Here is a 25,828-nt window from a genome sequence, read left to right on the forward strand (position 1 = left end):
TTTTTTCTTCTAGAAGTTATATTATTTTACCTTTCACAGTTAAGTCTGTAGTCCATCTCAAATTAGGTTTTGTTTATGGCGTGAAGTACAGGCAAGGTCAGTTTTTTTCCATACAGATATCCCATTGATTGAGCACCATGTATTGAAAGATCAGCTTTCCCCACTGACCTGCAATGATGTCTTGTCATAAGTCAAGTGCTTATATATGTTTGGGTCTATTTCTAGACTTTCTGTTCTGCTCAAATGGTCTGTTTATCTGTCCTTGTGGCATTATTGTTGAGTACTAAATTAAAGTTTCCAAAATTTTCACACTGTTTCAGAGAGCTAGTTTACTTTTTCCTTAGATCAGTATCCTTCTGATCAGTTAGGTGATTTTTATATTTCCATCTTTTTTTGGGCAGTCTATACTTTTTCATATTGAGATCTTAGCTGAGTGTCTGTTAAGATTTTCAGGTGCAGATAAAAGGAAAAGAGGGACATTTGATTTACACTGCTGGCCTTAAACTCTCCTAAAGGAGTGTAGAAAGGAAGCTGAATCTAGAGATAGTCATGGCAAGGAGCTCAACCCTCTGTTTGCTGTAGTAGACAGCCTAGTGTTCTTATTCTGGGATTTCTTGTCTCTTTATGAAGCCAGCCTCAGCTTTGTCTTCCTCCTGCCTCATGTGGCCACCCACACCAGTTGTAACCCAGCAGCTGCTAAGTTTCTTATGATACCTTGGTAGGATCCAGGTGTGCCCTTCCACATGTGCCAGAATCCACCTTCGGTTTTGGCCTTGTTGCTCCAGGAGAAGGGCATCACTGGGCTGCTGCTGCTGGGGTCTCATTACGTACTCATCAGGCAGGCAGAGGGGGTTGGACATCAGTTGTTCTTTTCCTCATTCCAGTCCCATCTGCAGTTTGTCTAGCAGAAAATTCTTCGTAGTTTCTGGTATGTGGTTGCCTAGTACTGATACATGCTTGCTTTCTTTTTCTTTCTTTCCCTTTCTCTCTTTCTTTCTTTCTTTCTTTCTTTCTTTCTTTTTCAGTCATTTCAGTGGAAAACTGAAAGGGTGGACAAAATATCTAAAAGCATGTACTTAACTCCATTGTAATTACAAATCAGTGCTAGTTTTTTTTTTTTTTAATGCATTTCTAGCCTTCCAGATTGAATACTTCGAAAGTCGTTACTTCAATTTTTCTAAGGTGAGCGTTGGTCTTTCTGTGTTGGGTCTGAGCTTTGCAGCTTGGTATCTCCCCACCCCAACAGTCTGAGGTAGCCCAGTAGACTGTAGCCCAAAAGCCCTGTAAGCTGCACTGAGGAGGATGAAGACAATGACAGATACCTAGAATGAGTGAGGAGGGATTGTTTGGAAATTCATGAGTTACAGACGATCTGCCTGTATGCCTTTATTTGATAAAAATGCCGCATGGCTTTCTTGCCAACTGGATAAGAGAAACTGACCCTGGGATTTGGGATGACCCAAAATTTTGTGCTCTAGTGGAGCCAGAGCCCTTTCCCAAGCCAGCTTGTTGAAGACCCAGCTGGGGAGCAGGGACTGTTTCCTGCATTCTTTGTAACTCTAGTGCTGCCTCTCAGGAATTGGTAAGTAAATAAGAGTACACATTTAGAAGTTTGGGACTCTTTACACCTGGCTTTTTTTGGGTCTGTTTTGCTTTCTAAGGTAGCTAAAGTGTGTAGATTTTCTAAGTTTTATTATTTATTCTCTGATGGAAAAAGCACAGAAGTTTTTACATTTTTACATTGTAATTCAAATATAAGAACTTGGAACAGATCCTCCAGTAATATTTTTTGAAGAGGAAAGAAGTAGTAGAGATTTAACTAGGAAGACCCTAAGCTTCAGTTGTAAAGATAGCTCCTTTCTCCAAGAATTAGACCCAGTCAGGGTTCAGACCTACTTATACGGAATGGGAGGGGATAAGTCACTAAAGACCTTGGCATTTCTATAAGAAATTTAAATAACAGGCAGACATATAGAGATTCGTAAATATGTTCTTGGTGCCAGCTAAACCACAGAGAAGATACTGCATTTGTGGCCCAGGGAAGTTAAATATTTGTGGTCAACTTAAAATTCAACATAAAACTCTCATCTGTGATGGAAGCTATCCAGAAACTGCATGGAAGGCGTGCAGGCTGCATACACTCTCAAAGGCCTCTCCTTTCACCCAGCTGGGCTAGAAGAGCCCATTCCCCTTCCTTCGCACTGTGTGGCTAGCAGGCCCTTGTTAGGAGAGAAGGGGTTCCCTGGCACTCTGGTTACCTACCCAAGAAGGTACCCAGAAGCTAAGGCCCCCTCTGTAGCTCATTCTTCACGTCTGATCAGATGGCATTTTTTATGTCCATCTCAGATTAAACAGCAGTACTCTCCCCAACCCTGTTACGGTCTGTCCCTCTTATCCTACTTTATTTTTTTCCTAGTACTTCCCACTACTTGTCCTGTATTTATTTGCCTGTTTCTCAATCTCACAAGAATGTTAAGCTTCATGACAACAGGAACATCATTTTATTGCCTGCTGTATCCCTCATGTCTGAAATAAACCCAACCACGCATAGCAGATTCTTAATAAATATTTATTGAATGAGTCCAGTAGAATACTTTAAAATGTTTCAGGGACTACGGTCTAAGGAGTAAAGAGTAATTATACCCTGCCCCCTGGAATAGAGCACCGTCACATGGCAGAACCTCAGACTGTGAGATCAGCCTGAATATCCTGAACCTCAAATATCCTACTGTTCTAGTTATCTGCATATGGTCCCTGACAGGGAGACTGGCACTTGCAGACAGTGCCTAAGCCTTCAGATGTCCAAGGCACCTCTTCCCGTAACACCTGGGTTACACGTAGAGATGGAATTAACACAGTTTAATTTTCACATTAGAAAGTGTTGTAGTGTTTGTTTCTGGCCTTCAGATTTGTTGAAGACCCTCCTGATGTTGATCGTTCTGATGTGACAGCATGCAGACTGGAGCACATACGTGTACTTTTCACATTCTTTTCTGATCTGTAAATGCATCCTCGTTGCCCAGACTGTTGTCCTGTGAGGCCCTTCCTGATGGAGGGTCTGTTGTTGCTGACCATTCCCAGGCCTGTTGGACATGATAGTGACTGATGGACTTGACTAGTTTTTCTCCTGTCTGCTTTTCTTTGCTGGCTCTTGCAGTCATCCCAACACAGGAATTCTGTTGCAACAAACATGGTCAGTTTTCTGGATCTGTTCCAGAACCTTACTATTGATGATCTTTAGCATTTGATATGAAATGCACTTCACAAATGATGTTGATGATCTCTAAGATATGCGGTTAAGTTTTTTTTAAATGAGAATGTGTATCACTGTATATATAAATATATTTATAAAAGGTATCGGTCCATAGTTAATCATATATGGCAGTATATGCATAAATACCTCTGTGGGCCACACCAGAAACTGACAATAGGGCTGGGAAACAGGTTATAGAAACCTGAGGCGGGAAGATTTTGTTTCTAAAATTCAGCCTTTCTAGCTGTTTGTTTGTTTGTTTGTATCCCCAGCTCTCCTGTACAGAAACTTACTGATGCTTCTTAATGCTCATTGGGTTACACTTATAAGCTCCTGAAACACAAAAATTAGGTCCTTTTAATCCCTGGCACAGTCCCCTGAACAAAATAGTTTCTTGTATGTTTGTTTGTTTTTTATCACGTGCCTCCTGTTTAATCTCGGTTTGGCCTGGTGCTTGAAGCCCAGGTGCCGCCACGACTTCAGTGTCTCCTCGAAGAGGTGCCCTCATTGAACTTCTTTTCTACTTTGTCAGCAGCAGAAGTGGCTTTAGTCTCAATAAAAGAATTCAGTGACAGGATTCAGTTTTAGCTCTATGTTGTCAATTTTTTTAAAAAGTTTGAGCTGTATATAGGTTTCCATAGTGCAGACTGGTACAGAAATTCTGTCCGTCTTATCAGTGTGAAGCACTGAAGCTATACTGAGTAGTTTTAAATTGTTTGTATGTCTTTCTACATGTGTGCTTCAGAAGTAGAGTAAACAGCATTCAGAGTTGCTGGCTTGCTGTCCCTAAGCCTGTTCTTAGTTTAATGACTTGGAAAGATTTTGGTAAAGAATCAGAAATATACTCTAGCAGCAGCTTTGGTCTCTTTTTCAAATCCTGTGAGGATATACTTAGTGCACAGGCTTGGTGATCAGGAATGGATCATATGAGATGCCATCAATGCTAATGCCATTTTGCCAGAACGACCTGCAGAAAAACCTAGTTAAAAGTCATAGTCTTCATTCTACTCTGTTCTAGTCATAAGAAAACTCCATATAAGTTATTTATTCTGTCTGGGCTTGAACTTACTCTTGGTTAAATGCGGATGAGAGTAGTCCCTTCCTAAGATTTCAGTAAAGATGAAATGCGATATCATAAGTGAAAATGCCTAGATTTTAAAAATAAAAGTCTCTCTCAGTTATGTTCTTCTTAGTGAGTGGAGGGAGCAGTTAAGAAAACTCCAAAAAACTAATAACCAGGTACCATCCAGTCCTGCACCAGATTCCCGTATAGCTTCCTGCAGATCACCCTGCAGTTTCTGTTTCTGTTTTCTATGAATCATAAGGATTCCCTCAGATCCTCCACCATCTCCCTTTTCTACCCTTTCAGCTCTTGCCAAAAACTGTTAGACTTAACATTTTAGACTAAGATGCAGGCAGCAAGAAATTAGACAGAATGCAGGTAGTTTTTTAGAAGGCAAAGCAGGTGTGCTTACAGTTATATTATCCCAAGATTCTCCTATAATGGACACCCACAAGTGAGGATTTGCAAGCCCTTGAAGGAGAACAGCAAAACTCCACTTTGGAAATAAGATCATGCTGTTCTGGGCAATCCAGCACTTCCCAGGCTGGTCTCCTTTCGGCACCATTTCTTTCTGCAGTCCCACCGTCCTCTCAGCCCTGGCACATAGTCCGACGAACATGCCACCTGCCTTCTCTCTCTCTCTGGCCCCATCCTTTGGCTGCTCAGTTTATTTTTTCCACATCCTCACCCTCTTCCAGTTCCAAGCTAAATAACCCTCACAGATGGCTTGTTCCATCAAAGCTGTTTAAGAACACAGGACATTGAACTGGGGTCCAGAAGGAGCTGCCAAAGCCAGAGGCCGCCTTCCTACAGAGGCCCAAGACAGCTTTGTCATCAGCTCCCTAGAAGTCCATGGACAGTGAGCAGAAAGGCTGGCAGGTTGGGTGGTGGAATGTCTCTTTAACACTATAATCCTCTAGCAGCTAGCAACTAGTTCTCACTTAGATTTACAAGTCAGAACCTGGAGCCGGATACATTGCATACTCCATTTTCCACAGGAGACAGAGCACTCTGTAGTTGGCATTTCTCCCCCACTTTTTTACAGCGTGGAAACCCAACAGGAAATGGCAGTCCCATTTGTGTTTTGGACAGTGGTTTGAGTCCTTACTGAACCTCTTTGTGAACTCCTGGAGAGGTCTAGATCCCTGCTCTGCCTGACCTGAAGGGCAGTATTCCCAGCTGTCAGCACATCCTTGGGAAGAGGGTGAACTTCAGACACCTATTAGAAATCCTGCAGATGAGAGAAGACCCAGAGTTTCACTCTTTTTTTCCTGTCAGCAAGGACATGTAAGTTTCCTGTCTGCCTTGTCATCAGCTTTGGAGCACTTTTCTCCTGCACTTCCGCATGTATGCAGTGGTCTGTAAGCTTCTGCCCCCAGTCGTTATCCCAGCACCCTCCTTCCCTCTGTCATAATCAGATGGGTCTGGGTAATTTTGTCCTTGTGACAAGATGGCCTTTTCCTTGTCCTCACAGTTATTCCTGTGGGATTCAAGACCTCTCTGGTCATGGTCTCCCTCCCTTTCCCTTCCTTCTCCCTCTGCCCTGCAGCCTTTATAAGTAGATTCCTCTGAGGTCACTGAGGAAGGGCGGTATGTGCCATTTGCTGCTGTATGAGTCTTTTTTCCCTCAGTAAGTGGAGTTCCCTTGAGAGACCCCCTCCCTTCTTTCATTAAAAGCCGTGTTGGCGGCTTACCTGCTTGAACGTGGGTATAGCGGGGCAGGGAACAACGGCATGTGTGGAGTGGTCTGGCCAGACAGAGGGAAATGCAGACAGTTGTAGATGCTTCCCCTGGAAAAAGCAGAAAAGAAGGAAAGAGAAAATTCTGTGGCAGGGAAGTACTCCCTGAGAACTCAGTCAGAAATCAGCGTCTCCTCCCCCAGCCTGGTCTTTCTACCAAGAAGGAAACTACTGTTCTTTCTCTTCTCTCCCTTTCACATGTCGCTCCAAGATCAGGGGTTGCCAGATGAACAATACACCTAGTTGCTTGCACGTAAAAGCTTCTTGGATTGATGGATTTGTGGAGCCTTTGGGTGCCAGATGGAAGGAGGGAGCATTGATTTCCTTTGTCTTGCTCCCATGCTCTCTTATGGACTTTTCTCCTTACTGTCCATCCAGAGTCCAAGACTGTGTAGTGCAGAGAACTTTCTGGGGAAACTCATGCGTAGGTCTTAACTTGGCATCCAGTAGTGACTAGATACCCATATTCATTCAGGTCATCAGCTGACCGTCTGAGATCTTGCCCATGCTGTGTCCAGGGAAATGAACTTGATGATAAAACTCCTTTTAGGGCAGATACTCTGAAAAGTTTTTAATTTCAGTATCTCTGTTCTTGCCTGTAGCTTAGCCAAGCAGCCATTTGGTTCACGTTCACGTAAGTACAAATTCATCAAAACTATTTATTTTGTCCTGGGGGCAGGCCTTTGGGCTGCTGCTGAGCCTGGGGGTATGTCCTTTAGTGAAAAGGACTTGAAGTAGGTCCCGTAGGTCCCTTTCTCCAGAAGTACCATTACTTCCTAAGAGGCTACGATGAATAATGCACTGAGCACAGGCTTTGGAGTAAGACAAAGCTGGGTTCAAATCCCGGCTTTACCACTTACTGGATGTGTTTTGTCTGAGCTTCAGTTTCTTCTTCCTCTTTCTATCTCATAGGATCACTATGATAATCAAATGAAATAACATAAGCAACCGTCAGCCACCACTCTATCTCCACCACAGCTTTCCCAGTGAAATGGGATATTGCAGCTACTGAGAAGCTGTGGCCCATGAAAACTGCAGAAGTAAGATGCTGACTCACTCTCCTTGCCACTACCCTGACCCTCCTCAGTGGGCTGCTTGCATGCTCACGAGCTTTTGCTTCTAGAATGTGCCCTGCTCTGAGTTTGTTCAGTTTTCTTTTTCACTTGTGAGAACTTGTTTCATGATCAGCACCCAAGGGCTTTAGAAGGTCTGTATGGTGGTTCTCCTAGAAGGCAGGCCTGTTTCCTCTGTGTCCCTCCAGAGGCGTTGCTGGCAGACTGATCTCCAGAGGTCACTCCTTATGTTTTTGCACCTTGGTGTTCCTTAAGAGGCCCTTCCTGGCTTCAGATCTGGTGAGAAGAATTAGCCAGAAAGCATGTCCTCAGCCTCCTACAGGGCACACAGATTTGGCTTCTACCGTCCAAGTGGCCCGGGGGGAGCTACAAGGTGTCAGAGATGGCCATGGGAAAGAAAAGGCTCACAGAAAGAGCACAGTGCGTGAGCCAGCAGCTTCCACCGCCTGCTGGAGCAGGCTCAGTGAGGCCGCTGACAAGAGACTTCAGAACACTAAACAGGTGATTAAAACATCAGTATAAGTCTTTCCAAACCTCACAGAAAGCCAGAAACTTAGTTTGGACACCAACAGAAATTTTCCGCTCTGGAGCTTTATAAACTGGTCTGCTGTTTCTTCCTCTGCTCTTTGGCCAGAGGGGATCTCTTTGCTAATGATTCCATAAAACCCTCCAAGTCTTCCTGAGTGGCTTATCATATGAGAAGAACGTATACCACCATTTTCCATCAGAATTTATCTCCAGCCTCTCACTGTTAGTTCAAATTCTGAATCTTCAGCCCTTCCTTCCAAAAAGGCCAAGCCCAGCTCTCGGCACTGTCCCCTGTGACAGAGCTTATTAGCTCCAGCATCAAGGTCAGTGGCAGAACCGTCCTTCCTCTCCTCCTTTCCAAGAGGACTGCTCAGAGCCATAGAAACCTTTAAAGATGGAAAGAGACCTTCAGAATCATCTGCATTTTGCAGACAAGGTTCAGTAACTTGCCCAAGATCACACAGGAGAGCATGAAGTGAACCTTCCCTCCAGACCCTGCTTTCCCCAAACCCATGGCATGTCAGCTGCCCCAGAGAAGTGCACCAAGCCCAGAAAGAGTTCAGTCTTTACAAGATCAGCAGCAAAAGGCTGCCGCCTTTGAATTTCTGTAGTTGATCAGCTCTTTTCCTGTGTGGAGATCACGAGAGTATCTGCCCAGAGCACAGGCAGATGCTCTGGACTCATGGAGCGCTAAGGGCAGCTGAAACACTGATTAAGAGCAGAGGCACTTTCCAGCTCCTCCACTTACCAGCTGCCTGACCTTGAGCAAGTTACTTAACTTCTCTGTACCTTGATTTCCTCATCTGTAAACTTGAGATAGTGACAGTATCTACCTCATGGGACTGATGTGGCGATTAGATGAGGTGGCGCATGTAAGCCCTTGGCCCAGGGCCTGGCCCGGAGTGGCCGCTCCCTGGGTGTTGGCTGGGGCTGTGAGGGTAGTGAGGCACGCGGTGGGTTTTGTTTTTGTGCCTCGGAGGCCCTGGTGGTGCTATCACAGGAAGTGGCTCTGGTGAGGTGGCAAGAACATTGGCCTAGGAAGTCAGTGCATCTGGCTTCAAATCTCATTTAACTTACTCGAGTTTCCGTTTTTTCATCTCTGTTACCATTATCCGAATGTAATGGTAACTGCTTCATGCTGAGCTGCTGAGGATTTCTAGATTGCAAAATTGCCATGAAAAAGTGTAACATTTTCTGGTACCGTAGCTAAAGTAGAGTTGCATTTGAAGAGTGGACTAAACTTGTGACCACCTTCTCTTAGTCTTCCAGCCTTAAACGCAGCGATTCTCCTACTTCAGTGTTCTTAAGTACCTGGAACACTGGCTTAAAGTACACATTCTGAGGCCCTATCCCCAGAAATACTAACTTATTTAATCCAATTGGTGTCCAAGAATCTGCATTTTTAACAGGCTCACTGTGTGATTCTGATGCAGGTGGTTTTTTAAATGCTTTTTAGTGCCCAGAGGTGAAGAAAGGGGAACTAATATTTATTGAACTTCTTCTATGCGCCAGGCATTTGCCCTACTTATACCTTATCAAACTATAAATAGACTTAAGTTAGTTAACTTTAGTTAGCAAAGCTTGTCTCATCTCCAGCCATAAGGTGTGGGCCACACTTGAGACTCAGGGTTCTAGATGTTGGACCTGAAAATGCAACTGAGAGTGGCCTCTTAGCTCAGCCCTAATCTCAAGAGAATTTCTCTTTTACCATGTTTTTAATATGCTGTGGAGATTCTTGAGATATGGGTGCAATTTTTCCTCAGAGCATGACATCAGTACTTTGAGGAGCATGAGTCTCACCTCTTGCTGAGCTGTGTCATATCTTGCCCTGGGGCAACAGCCTGTAGTCAAGACAAAGCAGGACATGCCCAGAGCTTGGCTTCTTGTGGTATCTTATTTCAAACCAGAAACTCTGTAGGCAGCCTGTCAGAAGAGAACACCTGTCCCTTTTTGAGCCTTGAGCCTCCATGGGGAGCACCGCCCAAAGTAGAAAGGAGCATCTCTGAGTCTGTCCAGGATGCTGGTGCTGCACAACACAGGGAGCACGAGTCATGGTACACGGTGTGGCTGGTGCCCCCTCCATGATCACAACATCCTCCAGAATTGTCCTAAGGTCCTAAGGCTGTCGTCAGCCTCCCATGGTCAGTCATCCACATTGTCCAAGTACCAATAGTGTGTATGAAATGCTGCAGATCGATTTTTCTTTAAATACACACACACACACACACACACAGATTACAGTGCCTGCCCTCAGGAGTCTTAGGAGAGAAAACAGGACAAATTACTGGGAGAAAGATATTGCAAAGCATAAACCAGTCAACAGATCAGATTTATGGATGTCGTGAACTTGAGAGTCCGTTCTCAAGAATACATTCTCAGATGACAAATGAAGGATCCTAAGAGAACTTGGTAGGCTACAATGAAAGAAGTAAATAATTAGATGAAATCAAATATGAATAAATGTAAAGTCCTACTTTATCCCAGAGGTCAGGTGCACGCAGCAAGTAGCAGCAGCACAGCACTAAATAACGGGGCTCTTACAGCGTGGGGAGACCTCAGCGAAGGGATGTTATGAAAGGAATAGTTAGTGGAGGGCTTGCACCAGTAGAGCAAGATATTTTTTAGCCACATATGTGAAAACAATTTGGGGATTTGTTGATTAAAAGCTCACAATGTGTCTTTAGGATAAAGTGGTGAATAACAAAACCTGTGCTGTTTTGGCCTATTCATAAGCTTGAGGTATCCAGAACGAAATGGGGGGGGAGAGGTGGTCCGCACTGTTCTCCGCTGCCAGATCCCACGCGGGCACTCCCTCCAGGAGACACATTAGTCTTAGTGAAAGTCTTCGCACAAGAATAAGCAGGATGTTGAGGAGACACTTGAAGTGAGGAACAGTGGAAGGAAGTGGGACTGTTTAGCCTAGAAAAGGTATAACACAGCCGACGTCCAAAAAATTTTTGAGGCCAGTCAGGTTAGAGTTTTTTGTGGCCCCAGAGATCAGAATTAGAAGCACTGGGAGGCAGGTTTGGGCTTAAAAGGGATAGACATTTCCACTGAGTAGAAAAGTCCAAAAGTGGAATCAGTTCCCTAGTAGGAAATGAACCCCCTTATAGGTAGAAGACAGTATCAGACCTCTCATCTCATACAGCATGGTCAGGACTGAAACTTAACATGGCAAAAAAAGTCTGTTAAGTAGTTAAGTAAATTAAGTTAAGTAAATTATTTCTGTGTTTCTTAAACATGAAGTAATGATGGTTTTCAAAGCTTCCCCGGGGTCTTGAATCCTCTCCACCTGACATATTCAGGAAAGGGTTGGATCGCTGGGAGATGTTGTAGAGGAGGTTCTAGGGTGGCTCTGAGTGACTGCTAACTCCCTTTGTGGCATCTAAGTGATGCAAGTGTTGAGGGCTGCTAATGAGGTCGGAGAAGAGGAGAAGGTGTGGGTCTAGCCTGTACGTGCTGAAGGGACGACTGGGAATTTGGAAGAAGTTAGTATCAGGTTACTGAATCCCTCTGTGGCCTGAAAGTCAAGACTACATCTGCCTTTTCCTCTCTTGTGTGCCCAAAATGTCTAGCATGGTCCCCGTCACATAGCAGGGCCTTGGGAAAAATCTGTGGGCAGGCTGGACAAAGACTTCTTGAAAAGAAAGACTTTTTATCAATCTTGAAGGTGAAGGAATGAGTTGATTGCATAAAGGAGAAGGCCCTGTCAGTTGGGGGAATAATCTGTAAAGTCTCAGAGGTGCCAAGGGGGCAAATGGCACGCAAGGGAGTGCTGAGCAGGGTTGCCTGGGCCTGGAGTTGGGGGTTAGGGAGTAAGCAGGGAGTGGGAGTGGTGATGTACAGTGGGGAGGACGTGCACGGGTCATGGAGAGCATGGAGGAAAATTGGAATTTCATCTCGTAGCAAGGCTGAGCCCAAGGGACTCCTCCCTCCTGACTTCCTGGGGACCCATCCACCTAAAAGGAATAAAGGAGCAGTGTGCCTGGGCTCACAAAGAACTTTTCTTCTCCCTGGGCAGCCTCTTCCTCCTCTCTTGACGGAAGAGAAGAGGAATGAGAATTCTGCTCTCCTGGGTGCTGTAGGTAAGGGCGAGTGGCGTGTTTCTCTCTTGATACAGGGAATCTTTGATGCACCTGCTCAAATATGGGCTCTGGTACACACAGTAGGCACTTAGTAAATATTTCTTGAATTGAATGTTGACTAAATGTGTTGAATGCTGCAGGTCTCAGCATTCTTCCATATGTACATAAAATAAATAAAACTAGGAACAAATTAGGTACGGGAGCCTGTGCACAGACCTGGGGGAGCCTCCTGATCCTGGCTGTCTGGAAGGCAATTAAGAAAGTGGCTCAGAGCAACCAGAGCCCAAGTTACAGTGCTGGCCCAGAGCTAACCGGCAGTGTGAAAACAGACTGCATGTGGATATTTGCAGACTGAGACAGACTCAGGCCTTTCCTCCCCAGGGGCTGAGCTTGTAGCCTCCCCTGCTGGTTCAGTAAGTGAGGGCCCCAGCGCCTGTGCTCCAGGTTTCAGACCAGCTGAAGCCAGCCAGACCTGAAAGGCTTGTGTTGGCAGTGCCAGCATCCGCCCCAGCCCCTGCCAGTGCGGCGGCTGCTCTCGGAGCACTCTGCAGGGGAAGCGGATTGGACTGCAGCCCGAGCTACTGCTGCCTATAGCTTGCTCTCTGCGACGCGCGCACTGTTAAGAACGCACCTTGCTCGTACAGCCAGAGCTCAGAGCTCCAGAAAAAAATAGTTTCTTTCCATGAGGGAGCAGTTCAAGAAGAGCCAGCTGTTCAGTGCCCAGGAGAGACCAGACTCCTCTCTGGCTTTGTTTCGAATATCCAAGCTCAGGAAATTCAGGTGGGTAGAAAACGCCGCATTGGGGATTTTCTCATCATTTCTCTTATATTAAGAGACCTGGAGCAAGGATCCAGCTGGTCTCATTTAAGGAGGATACCATTAACAAAGGCAGAGCTGCCACCCGCACCCCTGTGTGAAGGGGCCGGATGGACAAGGCAGTTGTAATGTTCACCACAGGATCTTATTTCTGATGTGTGCATTAGTGCCATGCTTGTCCTAAAGCCCAGGCCCTAGAGGCCCCTCTGGAGTCCTGTAGAATGCATGCATGCCTGTGCTGAGGTCCAGGAATCTTTTTAGAGAATAGGAAGAGGGCAGCTGCAGAGAGGCTGGGCCTTCCTCCACCAAGTGATTTGCCCAGCAGCCTGCATATAACACCTTCACTCAGAATAAACTATTTCAGCAGCTTCAACAGCCAGGTGAGCATTCCAGGGCCTCTCCCCTTAGCCCGAGGCTGTGTGCCAGCCCCACATTTCCTTCCTTACCTCTGAGTCTGCCTTCCGCACATCTCAGTGGTGTAGGCAGAGCACCCCTCCTGCCTCTGAGCAGAGTGAGGCAGCAAAGAAGAAAAAACATAACAGCCACTCGTTTACTGAGCACTTTCTAGGCCCAGGCACCTTGCTAAATCTTTGATATACATTATCTCTTTTGAACAACTTGAGCTGAGGCTCAGAGACATTAAGTAACTTGTCTAAGGACACACAGCTACGAAGTGGCAGTTAAGACTTGAATTTAGGTCTCTTTAAGAAGGCCAGGCTCTTGTCTGAACCCCGTATTGCCTCAACTTCCCTCTTCCCAGAATGGACATGTTTTTCTTTCTGTAATTACCTTTTCACCACCAGTGTATGCTCTGCGTCTCCTCTGTTCTCCTGACTCTCCTTCCAGTGTGAACATAATCTCCCTCTCAGTAGCCAAAACTTCTACCCTTCGGAATCTTCAGTAAAACTGATCAAGTAGCCTCTCCTCCACCCCCCTAATCCCACCAAATCTTCCCACCTAACCATTTGACATTTCCCACCCTTGAGGAAACTAAAGAGTGTGAGTGTGTGCATGCGCAGACACACACACACACACACACACATACACACAGGTAGGGGTGCTCTGGGGAGGGGCTAGCAGGCTGCCATCCACTCTGAACAGACATCTGTGCATTACCAGCTGCTTGGTAACAGCCCACATTGCCTGTGCTAAGAAATCACAGCTTTGGGACCAGACGCATGGAATGGTGTGGCTGTTGTTGGGTGGGTTGGCCAATGATGTTAGCATTTCATCTTCCAACTAGGGATGGAGGGTCTGGACATTGGAATCAAAAGGGACTGAGGAAGAGGCCTATGCTTAGCTGCCTTCTGTAGGAATGAGGTCCTGCTGCTGCAGGGATGGAGAACAAGTGACCTGCTGACAGAGTGGATCCCCTTGGACAGGATGCCCGGGGCTTGTCAGGATCTGTGTCTGGCACAAGGATGCACGCGTCTGCTTCTTGTCCACTTTGTCGTTTGGCGCCTGCCAGGTTCTTCCTTTCTTTCCCCTCTGACCCGTGACCCTCTCTTGCAATTCAGTACCAATCTGTTCTGATTCAGCTAGGCTGGGAGTGTCTGTCTGCCCATCATAAGCTACTGCCTCTGCCTTCAGAGTGATTGTGCATCCTTGTGGCCAGCTTCCCTCCTGCCTCTGGAGCCTGCCTGGACGCCCCTCCCCCTAGGAATAGGAATAAACCATTTCCTCTGTCCTCCAGCTCCAGAGGATTCCCTGTGTCTGAACTTTCATTGGCAGACCTCTCCTCAGGCGATAACACCCTTGGCCACTATAGAAATTTCCTACCCACCCTTCAGTCTCCTGTGAGGGCGAGTCATGCATAACTGGAGGTTCCTAGTTTGTGAAAACACTTTAGTCTGAGTTCAGTTTCTTGTAGCCAATCCTGTAGGCTTGGCTCATTAAATATGATAATTAACCCATTGCTAATTGACCTCAGAAGCCAGCCAAGCAGCCTGTATTTTACCAGCCTTCGTAGTGGATTTGTGGGCTATTTTAAGGTTTCTTAATAATCTCAACAAGACTTTACTTTTCTGTCTGCATCTTATTTGCTCTAAGGACATTTCTGTAAAATTAACAAGCTATAAAGTTTGATTGAAGGTTTCAACAAATGTGAGAATAATTGGCTCCATTTAGAGAAACAAGAAAAACAACCTGTAAACTTGAGTTTGTAGGGAAAACCCGTGTGATTTTTTCTCTGTAACCAGAGGAGCAGTAGCAAGCAGGACCTTTTAAGACCAGAAAAAATAGAACTGGCTGATAGTGCAAGTTTAAATTCTGACTCCCTCAGACCAAAAGTTCAGAAAGAGAAATTTTGTAAAAATCTAACCAGCCGCTATAGTGCTTGTGCCTTCCAGGAGGCCTGTTTGAAGAAAACAGGGACCCAGTAAAGACGGAGTGAGTCCCTCGTTCCCTGGAGCATAGGCCTGGTTCAGCTCCTCCTGTTGCCTGGCTGGATCGGGGGTTTTCTCCCTTCCCCACGGCTGGTGTTAAGTCTTGTAGTTCAGACGACATCCGTCTGTGGTACCTGATACTCAGTTCCTTTTCTCTCTCTTACCCTCCGCCACCTTCCATAAGACAGCTTAGATCTCTTTTTTCTGTTCCTTCCTGGGCATCTCTGCCCAGGCTGGGCTGGTTCCCTGCCAAGTGGCTGTGGAGACTTACCAGTGTTTTCAAAGAACACCATTCTTTGCTTATCCACCACCCCACCTAAGATACCCCAGACTTGTAACGCAGTCGGCCTTCCCTCTTCTCTCTCGTCCTAGAGATCTCTTCCTGCTTTCCTCAAGACCTAGCCTTCCTCTGAGCTCCAGCCTCCACTTACCTGTGCATGCTCACGTTACCGCTGTGTAAGGAACTGAGCCTGGGACAAGACACGCTCCCGTATCGCCTTGCCACATCTCACTTTCAGTTTTCCTTTCTGCCTAGTTCTTTGCGTGTGGGCCTGATCCGAGTGATAGCTGGGGCCCTGAAGCTAGAGGTTTCAGTTCCCACTGGTGGGGCAAGCTGCCTCAGATGGTCTTCAGGGGAAGGGAAAGGGGCTTTCTCTGAGTGTCTTTCTCTCAGCTCTTGCCTGACCCAGAGCCCCAGTTTTCTTTTCAAAGCTTACTGGAGTGATTTGTGTGAGACAGTTTGTCCATTAACCTTGGAGTTCCTGACTGTCTCCTACTCAGTGAGTCCCTACAGAAGGAGCGTGACTGCTGCTGAGAAGGTGCCGGGTCTCTGGTTCCCCAGGGTATTCCCTGGCCAGCAACCCTTTTACTCATCTCCAGCCCCAGTCCAGCCCCACCTGTTAACAGCCCAGGAAGGAGGCCTATCCTGCCCAGCTCTTTCTCCTCTAGAGACTCCAGAGTTTGCCCAGAGCTACAATGTGCATACCACTTACATTCTCTGTTTTTCATTGATATAGAATGGAAAAATGTACTCATGAACAGAGCTATTGTGGGGATTATGTCATAGACTTCATCTGGACTCCTTCCTCTCCAAGCAGGGAGCCTAGCTTTAACCCCTCTCCTACCAGGAAATCCTCCTTGGTCAAACAAAGATCATCTTGGGGTTGGCTCTTTGTGGGTGATTTATAGGGCTTCTTCCTTTGTGATGTCCCTTATTAACCATATTTAAACTTTTTTTCTTCCCTAACTCAAGTGCTAGAGGCTTTGTCTAGGAGGATTCAACCCCACTTGCTGACCCCTCCTACCTGAAAGCAGAATGCTTCAGACAGGCCAGCAAGCTGGAGACAGAAGATTTCTCTGTGCCCCTGGACAACCCCTAGACTTTCTGTCTCTCAGTTCCCCCATCTCCTCAGTAGCTCAAGCCCCATTCCTCATACCCCCAGTGCACTTCGAAAGCTAGGGAGACTGTACAGCCTTGGCTGTCCTCCCTTCTAGTTGGATTGCAAAGGAGAGGACACTTTTCCAAAAGGCTTGAGTGCCTGACTTTTCTCTTTCCAAACAGGTAGAATTCTTTTCAGGCCTCTTAACACCAACTCAGAGACCCCCTCCCCCACCATCAAAGCCCTTTTGAGAATCATGCAGTTCCCTTGCCCTCTGGGAGGAACTGATGGCTGTAGCAGACAGAATCCCCAAGGAAACCAGGTTCCTTCTAAATAGGGTGGACATTAAAATGGTAGGGGGAAGTGGCACTCCTTTTTGTTTTGGTGTCCATGCGAATGACAATTCCCCCTGATCCTCTAAGGATGTGCAGAGGGCAGGCTCAGGATGTCTGCATCCCTGAGTCCCGCTGTGCCCTGGAAATCCCCATCTCCAGGAGTCCCACGTCCACACATATGGCCTTTCTCCCTCTTGGCCAGGAATCACACTTTCCTCCTGAGCCATTCAGCATGCCATCCAGCCCCACCTCCACCCCAGCGGGAATTCTCCTGCCTGCCTGTCAGCGCACACACCGGCCATACTCTCCTCTCCTGGGCAGATTTCTGCTGCACACTCAGCAGGAGTGCCAGCGTACCTCTCACCAGGTGATGCCAAGGACCAGTGTAAACTTTTTCTCTGCCCTCCTCTCATCCCTTAACCCCCACCTCCACTCCATTCAGTGTCAGCAGCCTCACACCGAAAAGGAAAGTCCTGGACCCATTACATAATTCTCCATAGTGCAAGCAGTAGCTGGGGCATAAGGTCAGAGGTCATAGAGGGGTCAGGTGGCTGACACACACTGTAACGACAAGGTGGTTAAAATTAGACCACAGAGAGGAAACTGGCAGTCTTGTGGAAATGCAGAAGTTTCCTCTGCAAGTGAGAGGCTGGGGATGCAGGGAGGCCACTGTGCGTGCTGCCTGCCAGGCTATTACTCATTTCAGCTCTGTTCTTTAATGCCTTTTAGCCCCTGCTTCTGTATTTCTAGCCTTCCTCATCACATGTTTGAATACACGCGATGGAACCCATGGTTACTTGCCCTGGCCCAACAAGGGCTTCTTTCCTCCTTCAAGAAGGTAAGCCCAGGACTGGGCACCCCAAGTTCAAGGCAGTTCTCCTTCCATAAGCTTTTTCCAGGTAGCTGAGCACCTTTTAGGTCAGCCTCTCAGGTGGTCGAGGTACTTAGCATTAGATTCATGTTCTGTTACTACCAAGGCCATTGGTGGGGTGAGCAAGGGCCACTCGTAGGCAGGGAGAGTGGTAGGTTTGGCTGGGAAAGGTGGCAGGGGATGGGGTCACGGAGCACATGGTTGACCATTGTGTGCTGCATGTTGCTTGGCCAGCCAGCTGCCAGAGTGGTGCTCATTTCCACGGTGTCCTAGAGGACATGGGTCACACCTGCCTTATCTCCTTCCTCTGGTATCTAGCCAAGCTTCCCTGTGCTTGTCAGTCCTTACCGTGAGCCTCCTGAGTGCCCCATTTGTCTTTAGCACCCTTGCCAGGGAAGTATGAGAGGTAGTCTCCGCCACCAGGGGAGTTATTATCCAGGCGAGGGTGATGACATGCACCTGTGAAACAATGAGCAGACAATGAAAGACAGTCTCCGCGTTAGTGCTTTACTGTGTCAGACAGCCAGGGAAGTCCCTGTCACATGATGGGATGGAAAGCATGAGGCTGGGGGCAGCTGGGGGATACCCAGTATGTGGTAGTCAGTGATGGTGGAGGGTCTGCTACCCTGTGGCATATCTGGCCACTGAAGTGTTTCCCTCTGGGAATGGCCCTCACCACTTGTGAGATACAGATCAAACCTCTTCTCCCTTGGTGAGCGCCCTGAGAAGGGAGGAGGGGACCTCAGAGGCTGGGGATGAAGAAGAGGGCATGAGGAGGTGCAGAGCAGGTGGGTTTGCAGGTGCCGGCACATGTGTGTGGTCTCGCAAGAGAGAGACCCCAGACAAGGGTGACTGTGGAAACTTCATCTGAGACACTTACAAATTTGATGATTACTCAAGATATTGAATTTCATTTCGGCTAAATCAGCCCCGGCTTCTCTGACGGCATTGGCTTATGTGCTGATGTGGCCACATGGGAGCAGGATGGCCTGAGCCCCTGGAGAAACAGAGCGTGGTGAGACCCCTCCCACCTGCTTTGCCTGTCTCCCTCCTCCTGATAACGGTTTCCTGCCGGACTCCAGTCTCTTGAGCACGAGAAGCTCTTAGGTGGGGCAGGAACCTGTCAGGGGAACCCCGAAATGATCTGGCTGAAATGAAACAGCCAAGAAAGCCCTCATCATTCATTCTGCACTCAGGCTGAATGTTCTCCTTTTGGGAATCTGGCGAGAGGGAAACTGGGAGCCAAGTGGACAGTCACAGTGAGGGCACTAGAAAGCTCTGCTCTGTGCAAGCAGGCGTTCTGCCCTCCACCCTTCCTTCTGTCAGATACCAAACTTAGAAGAATTTAATTTATTCTTTTTTGATATCAGGACTTTAGTAAAAGAAAGGCAGAACCCCAGAGGACACCTGTCATTGGTCCTCGGGTTGTCTGCTGCCTCAGAGAGGGCCTGGAGGGACATGGCGGTGACTTTTTCCCTTCAGGTCTCGGCCCTCAACCCCACCTCATGCACACATGCTCCCGCTCCCTCTCTCCGCCTCCCTTGCCCAGTTGACACGTTTCTCCTGTGCCCCTTAGCCAGCAAGCAGTGTCTCTCATCTTCCCTTTCAGAAAATGCTGTTTTTCTTCTCTCCCTCTTGCCCTGTAGGTTATTGCAGCCGACTGCAAAAGGGTCACGGTGCTGAAGTATTTTCTGGAAGCCCTTTGTGGACAAGAAGAGCCTCTGCTGGCATTCAAGGGTGGAAAATATGTGTCAGTGGCACCCGTCCCAGACACCATGGGAAAGGAAATGGGAAGCCAAGAGGGAAAACAACTGGAAGATGAGGTACTAAGCGGGAAGAGCCCGCTGTGGCCGAGGGAAGGCCGTCCCCCTGCCTGCCCTGCTCTGCCCGGGGCTCGGCGTCTACCCCTGGTTATTTATAACCATTCAGCAGTGGTGCTGTTGACGTGACCAGCCAGCTTCTCAAGACTGCACTCTGCTGGTGCCCCTTCCTGCCAGTCCCACCCCAGTGCCTCCATCTCACTCTGCTACGAGTTCCAGATGCTTCTTTTTAATGTTGCATTGGAGGAGAAGGGAGGGAAAGAAAGAGTTTAATAATGTGCAGCTCTGGAGGCTTAGGAAAGGGAGTGGGGGGGTGTTATGGTTCAGGCCGAGGATCAAGTTTATGGATGTGCGGAGCTCAGTGCAGCACAGGCCTGAACTGCAGCCTCCAGCACACGTACAGGAAGAGCTGACATTGCTGGCCCCGTGTGGAAAATCACCCCCTCCCCGCCTGCCCTCCCTCCCTGGTTCCCTCCCTCCCTCCTGCACATCCTGATGTGATTAAGGAATTCTCCTCTTGTTTGTTTGCCCTTGGTTGTTCCTGTAGCCCTTGCTTCACTCCAGACTGTGTGTGCGCGCGCACCAGCCTGCATGCCCATCCCTGCCAGACCCCACAGGCAGCTGCCCTGCCTTGGATGCATGGATGTATCTTTATGGGGGTGGTGGTCACCGTGGTTCTGTACGTGCTGGTTTGTGTGTCAGTGTAAGCGGAACACTGCTGCCAGCTGCCCCGCTGTCTGGGGGTTCTGAGTAGATGTGCGTGTGGGATGGTGTCAGTGCATGTATGCGTTTACTGTCGCTGCCAGCTGCCCTGCTGTGTGTTTGGGTGTGGGTAACTGTCTGGGTGTGTGTGCACACACAGCTCACTTTGCCTGGTGGTTGTCTCTTTCCTTCTTTTTACCCCACAGTGTTAAAGACGGAGGGGACTTAGGTGGGAAGGAACGTGGGACTCAAGGAAGCGACGGAAGCAATTCTAGCCAGAGGCCAGGTCACCCGTAGGCCAACACAGTCATTTGGCCTGCAGCAGTCTCAAGCGCCTGGTGGAGCAGGGTGGGGTGCAGGGATGAAATCAGCACCAGGCCAGGGAAGCCAGATGTCAGCTGGAAGCTGTCGTTTGTGATCTGAAGCAGTGATAAAGTGGCCACCTTTGGTTCAGAGTCTTCACAGCAGCAAAGTCTTGGACGGGCTTCATTAGAATAGCTGGAGAACCCCACCCCAACCCTGATGACACAGGGCTCAGCTTCCAGGATAGAGGTGGTTCCAGGGATAAAGCTGAGCCCATGATTCCAGACTCTCCAGATGAAACCTGGGCAGGGAGTAACAGGAAAGAATGAGCTGTCACTATGGGAGGAGACAGTGGGGTTGCTAAAGCCGTAGGGTGTCCAGGCTTCAGGCGGAACAGAGGCAGTGCCACCCGAGCCCTGGGCACTGAGTGGGAGGCGTGGTTGGGGTGATGCCATGGTCAGCTTTCTCACCCATGCTTTAAGGCTGAGACAAGCGGTGGCAGGTGAGCAAGGTGGCTCTACAGGATTGCCATGGAGATGCCCTCTGGCCCATGGAGCCTGCAGTACCAAATCCAGTGAGGCCAGCAAGGGGCTCCTCCGCTCTCACAAGGAACAGACCGGCTCTCGGTCCCAGGTCTTGGCTTTGTCACACTCTCTCCCTTCTTCTTAGGCTTATTGACCAGACAAAGGTTGTGACCTACGCCAAGCTGCCCACTTCTTCCTTTTCCCACGAGCCTCCTGGGTTCCTTTATGTCAGTGGCCCCTGGGAAACCCTACTTACCCTGGTCTGTGTAATTTCATAACCTTGCACTTCCTCGTTTGCTATGAGAGCTGAGCCAACCTCAGACAAGCCTCGCTGACCATCTTTTGACCTCAGGCTCAGTCCAAGCCTCGTGATAACTCTGTGTATCCTTGATCAGAGCAGGCAGGGGCAGTGTCCCCCACAGGCCATCTGGGGATCGTACTCCACTCACTCCTGTCCAGGTTAACCCCGTGAATAAATGTGGAGAGAGAGTCTGCCTCCTTCCCATGGCCTTGGCCTCTCTGGAAGTGGACCCTGTGACACTAGGGCCTGTGAGTTGACAGATAAGTGGTGACTGCACCGCAGACCCCTGAGACCTCTAGGGTAGTGGCAGCTCTGGCCCCATCCTGAGATCTCATCTCCCCAGACTGCAAGTCTGAGTCACTGAAGCTGATTGGGAGAGGAAGGGGGAGCTGTTTCTTCAGACATCATTCTTCATGAACAGAACAGGGTCCAGTTCCTTAGAGATGCTGTCAAAACACCTGTCATCCCACCCTGTCTTCTCCTCCCAGGACAGAGTATCACCTCCCCACTCACACACTCCACTAACCACCTTCAGCCAAGAGAGTCTGTTGGAATATCATCTTGAGATGCGTGGTTAGAGGAGAGAGCAGTCTGTACTGAACAGGTCCCTGTGGGCCTGCAGGAGGCCTGGAGAAGCCGAGCCACTGAGGCTGGGTCTGAGCTTACTGTTGAGATCCAGGACCACGCCTGTGCTGCTTGATATTATTAGTAAGTGCACACAGTTTGGAATCAAGCTCACGAAGGTTCAAATCCCTGCTCTGCCACTTACTAGCTTTTTGACCTTGAGCAGATAGTTTAACTCTCTAGATGTCAGTTTGTTCATTTGTAAAATAGGGAGATGATGGCATCTGTTCACGGGCTGTTGTATTAAATGAGTTAATACCTAAAAAAACGCTTAGCCCAGTACCTGGCCTCATAATAAGCTCTCAGTAAATGGTAGCTGCTATTGTCATAATCATTGTCATTGTCACCATCAGTCATCATCCAGACACAGGAATCCACTCCTGCTAAATTATTCCCTGTCACCCACGCTAACCCTGTCCCTCAAAGGCAGCTCTCCTGGGCAGCTGCATGTTCTCTGCTGACCAAGGCCAGAAGTGGAAGAGTGAGGAATGGAGCCTGGGACCACCCGGGGAGCAGTGGCTTCTAAGAGCTGAAGCTGCAAGCAGGGAGGTGCCATCCCTGGGGAAGGCCGCCCAAGCCTGGCTGGAGACCCTTCAGCTAGCCAGCCATCTCCCAGTCTGTCCAGGGCCCCGGAGGGCAGCTGAGCAAGGTCATGTCATGTGAATTCCTGTCATGGGGCCCCCAGCCCCCACACCGCCAGGCTGTGGTCTTAAAAAGAAACCAGGGCAAGGTCTGCTGAGCTACAGCATCTGCTCCCTGACACGTCTGAGGCAGCGGAGCTTCCACGCCTAACTCCCAGCTGTTGGCCAGGATTGATTCCTATCAGACCATTAGCATGAACTAGACTTAAAGTGGGTGGTTTAATGTTTGCTGTTGTTTTCCCCTTTGGTGATTTCAAGATGAAAATAGGCGCAAAGTTTGGCCTGGTGAGTGTGTGTGAAGAAGGAAGGGCTGAGTGTGGGCACGGAAGTAGATGCCCTGTGGGTGTGTGAGTCTGTCAGAGGAGGCCCCTGGAGTGCAAGAGGGAGTAGTTGCTGAGGCAGGGGGAGTGATGGCTCCTCTCGAATCCCCTTTGCTGAGCAGAGGGAGGCACCCACCTTAGGGCCCTGTGCACTGAGTGGTCAGCATAAGCCTGGGTTGGAGAGCGGGAGGGACAGAAGAGTGGGTTCTTAGTGCATTGGGCTCACAGTCTCCTCTCTCCCCTGGCCTGTGCCACCACCAAAGGAGGAGGACGTGGTGATTGAAGACTTTGAGGAAGATTCAGAGGCTGAAGGCAGCGGGGGCGAGGATGACATCAGGGAGCTTCGGGCCAAGAAGCTGGCTCTGGCCAGGAAGATAGCCGAGCAGCAGCGTCGCCAAGAGAAGATCCAGGTGGGGCCCGCCTGGGGAGACTGGCTCCCACGTGGGTGGTGGCCTGTATGGGGCATGAGGGGGGCTGGGAGCAGGGATGAGCAGGACGCTCTCAGGAAGTCTTGTGGTGTCCTGTCTGGTTCCACCACCTGTTTTCTTCCTGTGCCACTAAGTTCTAGAAGCACATTTGGTGCTTAGAGTCTCTCTCCTCCTGGGCTCCAAGGCAGGGCCAGGTTCTTCGCCAGAGAATCTGCTGAAAGCCTCTCCCCCAGTGATGATCTGTGAACACACACCACACATACACGACCTTTCACACAATTGCAGGGGTTTCAGAGTTCCCCTGAGCCTTGTCCAGACTCTCCCAGAGAAGCCATGGATTCTCCGCAGAGAACGCCTGTTCTCAGGGGAGAAGAGGTCCTGGCCGTAGTCTGCTTGTCTGTATTCCCGGTGTAATGGCCAAGTGCCTCTGGACAGGACACTTCACACACTCCCAGAGAGAAACTGCTTGATCTCCACACAAGGATTCCTGCACCATCAGCCTTCTCATGATCCCATACATTCACTTCCAGTAAGCTTTTCTTTACGACTCTCCCAGGTCTGTCTCTTGAGCTGTAAGCTCACTTCTTCTTACCTAGTGCTCAGGGCAGACAGGGAAGAGCCAGCCATGCTCCCCACTTTAAGGCTAATGCATACATGGGGACGCCATCAGTCCTCTTCAGGAATGCCTGTTTTCAACCCTCTGTTAAGCTGCCTCTTTCCTTTGACATAGAGCTTAGTGTGTGTAGGCGGGCAGGCCTGACAAGTCCGGGCTCTAACACTTACGAGCTTTATGTCTTTGGGCACATTGTTTAACTTCTCCAGGCCTGTTTCCTCATCTGTGTAATGAAAGTGGTGACAGCATCTACCTCTTAGAAGGGCTGCAAGGCCCAGAGGAACCAGTGCTCATAAAGCGGCCAGCACAGTTGACAGTTCGTGGCACACAGGGTGTGCAGTGGTCTCTATGGTCTGATAGGAGTCTGTTCACACATCAGACAGAGCTCTGCCCTGGGAAGGGGAACAGATACCAGTTGGGATCTGTGATTCTTCAGCCCACTAGTTGGAATTAAGTGTGTGTCACCTTCATGGTTTCGCTGCCTCTCCACCTTTCTGTGGTCCGTGTCAGCCTCTGTTGTGGCCTTCAAAACTTCATCCTTAAGCTGTCTTTCTTCCTGTCCTGTGGCTCTTTTCTTCCTTACCATCAGGCTTCCTGAAAGTTCTGTCCTTTCTGCCACCTCCATTTCTTTTCTTTTCTTTTTTTTTTAACATTTTTTATTAATTTATAATCATTTTACAGTGTTGTGTCAAATTCCAGTGTTCAGCACGATTTTTCAGTCATTCATGGACATATACACACTCATTGTCACATTTTTTTCTCTGTGATTTATCATAACATTTTGTGTATATTTCCCTGTGCTATACAGTGTAATCTTGTTTATCTATTCTACAATTTTGAAATCCCAGTCTATCCCTTCCCACCCTCTACCCCCCTGGTAACCACAAGTCTGTATTCTCTGTCCATGAGTCTTTAGATTCCACATATGAGCGATCTCATATGGTATTTTTCTTTCTCTTTCTGGCTTACTTCACTTAGAATGACATTCTCTAGGAGCATCCATGTTGCTGCAAATGGCGTTATGTTGTCGGTTTTTATGGCTGAGTAGTATTCCATTGTATAAATATACCACATCTTCTTTATCCAGTCACCTATTGATGGACATTTAGGCTGTTTCCATGTTTTGGCTATTGTAAATAGTGCTGCTATGAACATTGGAGTGCAGGTGTCATCCTGAAGTAGATTTCCTTCTGGATACAAGCCCAGGAGTGGGATTCCTGGGTCATATGGTAAGTCTATTCCTAGTCTTTTGAGGAATCTCCACACTGTTTTCCATAGTGGCTGCACCAAACTGCATTCCCACCAGCAGTATAGGAGGGTTCCCCTTTCTCCACAGCCTCTCCAGCATTTGTCATTTTTGGATTTTTGAATGATGGCCATTCTGACTGGTGTGAGGTGATACCTCATTGTAGTTTTGATTTGCATTTCTCTGAGCCACCTCCATTTCTTGACTCTCAACCCAGCAGTTCAATAAATAGTTGTATCAGAAGTTACCAAGTACCTATCTTTCTCAAGTCTCAGACCCCATCACTGTTGACTTCCCTGTGGCTTTGGACCCCAAAGCTGCCTCCCTCCAGTCTCACTCAGCACACATGGACCCCCGTCTTCTCTCTCTGTTGACCACACCACCCTCCTGGGTTTCCTCACCACCATCCTCTTTTTGGTCTCCTTCCTTTCTCTTACTTCTTAGACTCAGCATGTGGAGTTAGCACTCAGCAAATATTTTGTTCACCGAGTAAAGAGATGGTAGCAGCTAGAGCATCATCTTAAATTCCTCACTGGCTTTTAACCCCTCATGTCTCAGTTCTTATCAGATCCTATGTGTTCACTCATTTATTCTCCTCTCTCCTCTCTATTCCAATTGCCGCTCCTGCTGCTCTAGTCCAGGTACTGACTGGATTGTGGCCAGCAAGGTCCTGCATTGCATAAGTCTAGGAGGTCCTGTCTACCTTACAGTCTGTGAGTGGCAGCTCCTGGAGTTGTGTGGTACACAACCTCCAAGTGTGTCTGATGTGGTTTCATCATT

General features: G+C 48.3%; 1 protein-coding gene across 4 annotated transcripts in view; it reads left to right on the forward strand.

Annotated features, from left to right (window-relative positions):
- SMG6 (SMG6 nonsense mediated mRNA decay factor) overlaps positions 1–25,828 on the forward strand; it is a 190,987-nt gene that overhangs the window by 148,141 nt on the left and 17,018 nt on the right. For all 4 annotated transcript variants that reach the window (XM_006214454.4, XM_015248021.3, XM_072939028.1 and 1 more), the window contains 2 exons: positions 19,173–19,349; positions 23,025–23,171. In XM_006214454.4, the coding sequence (XP_006214516.1) occupies positions 19,173–19,349; positions 23,025–23,171 (324 nt within the window). The remainder of the gene's footprint in view (positions 1–19,172; positions 19,350–23,024; positions 23,172–25,828) is intronic.

Source organism: Vicugna pacos, chromosome 16 (assembly GCF_048564905.1).
Source record: "Vicugna pacos chromosome 16, VicPac4, whole genome shotgun sequence".
NCBI classification, from domain to species: domain Eukaryota; kingdom Metazoa; phylum Chordata; class Mammalia; order Artiodactyla; family Camelidae; genus Vicugna; species Vicugna pacos.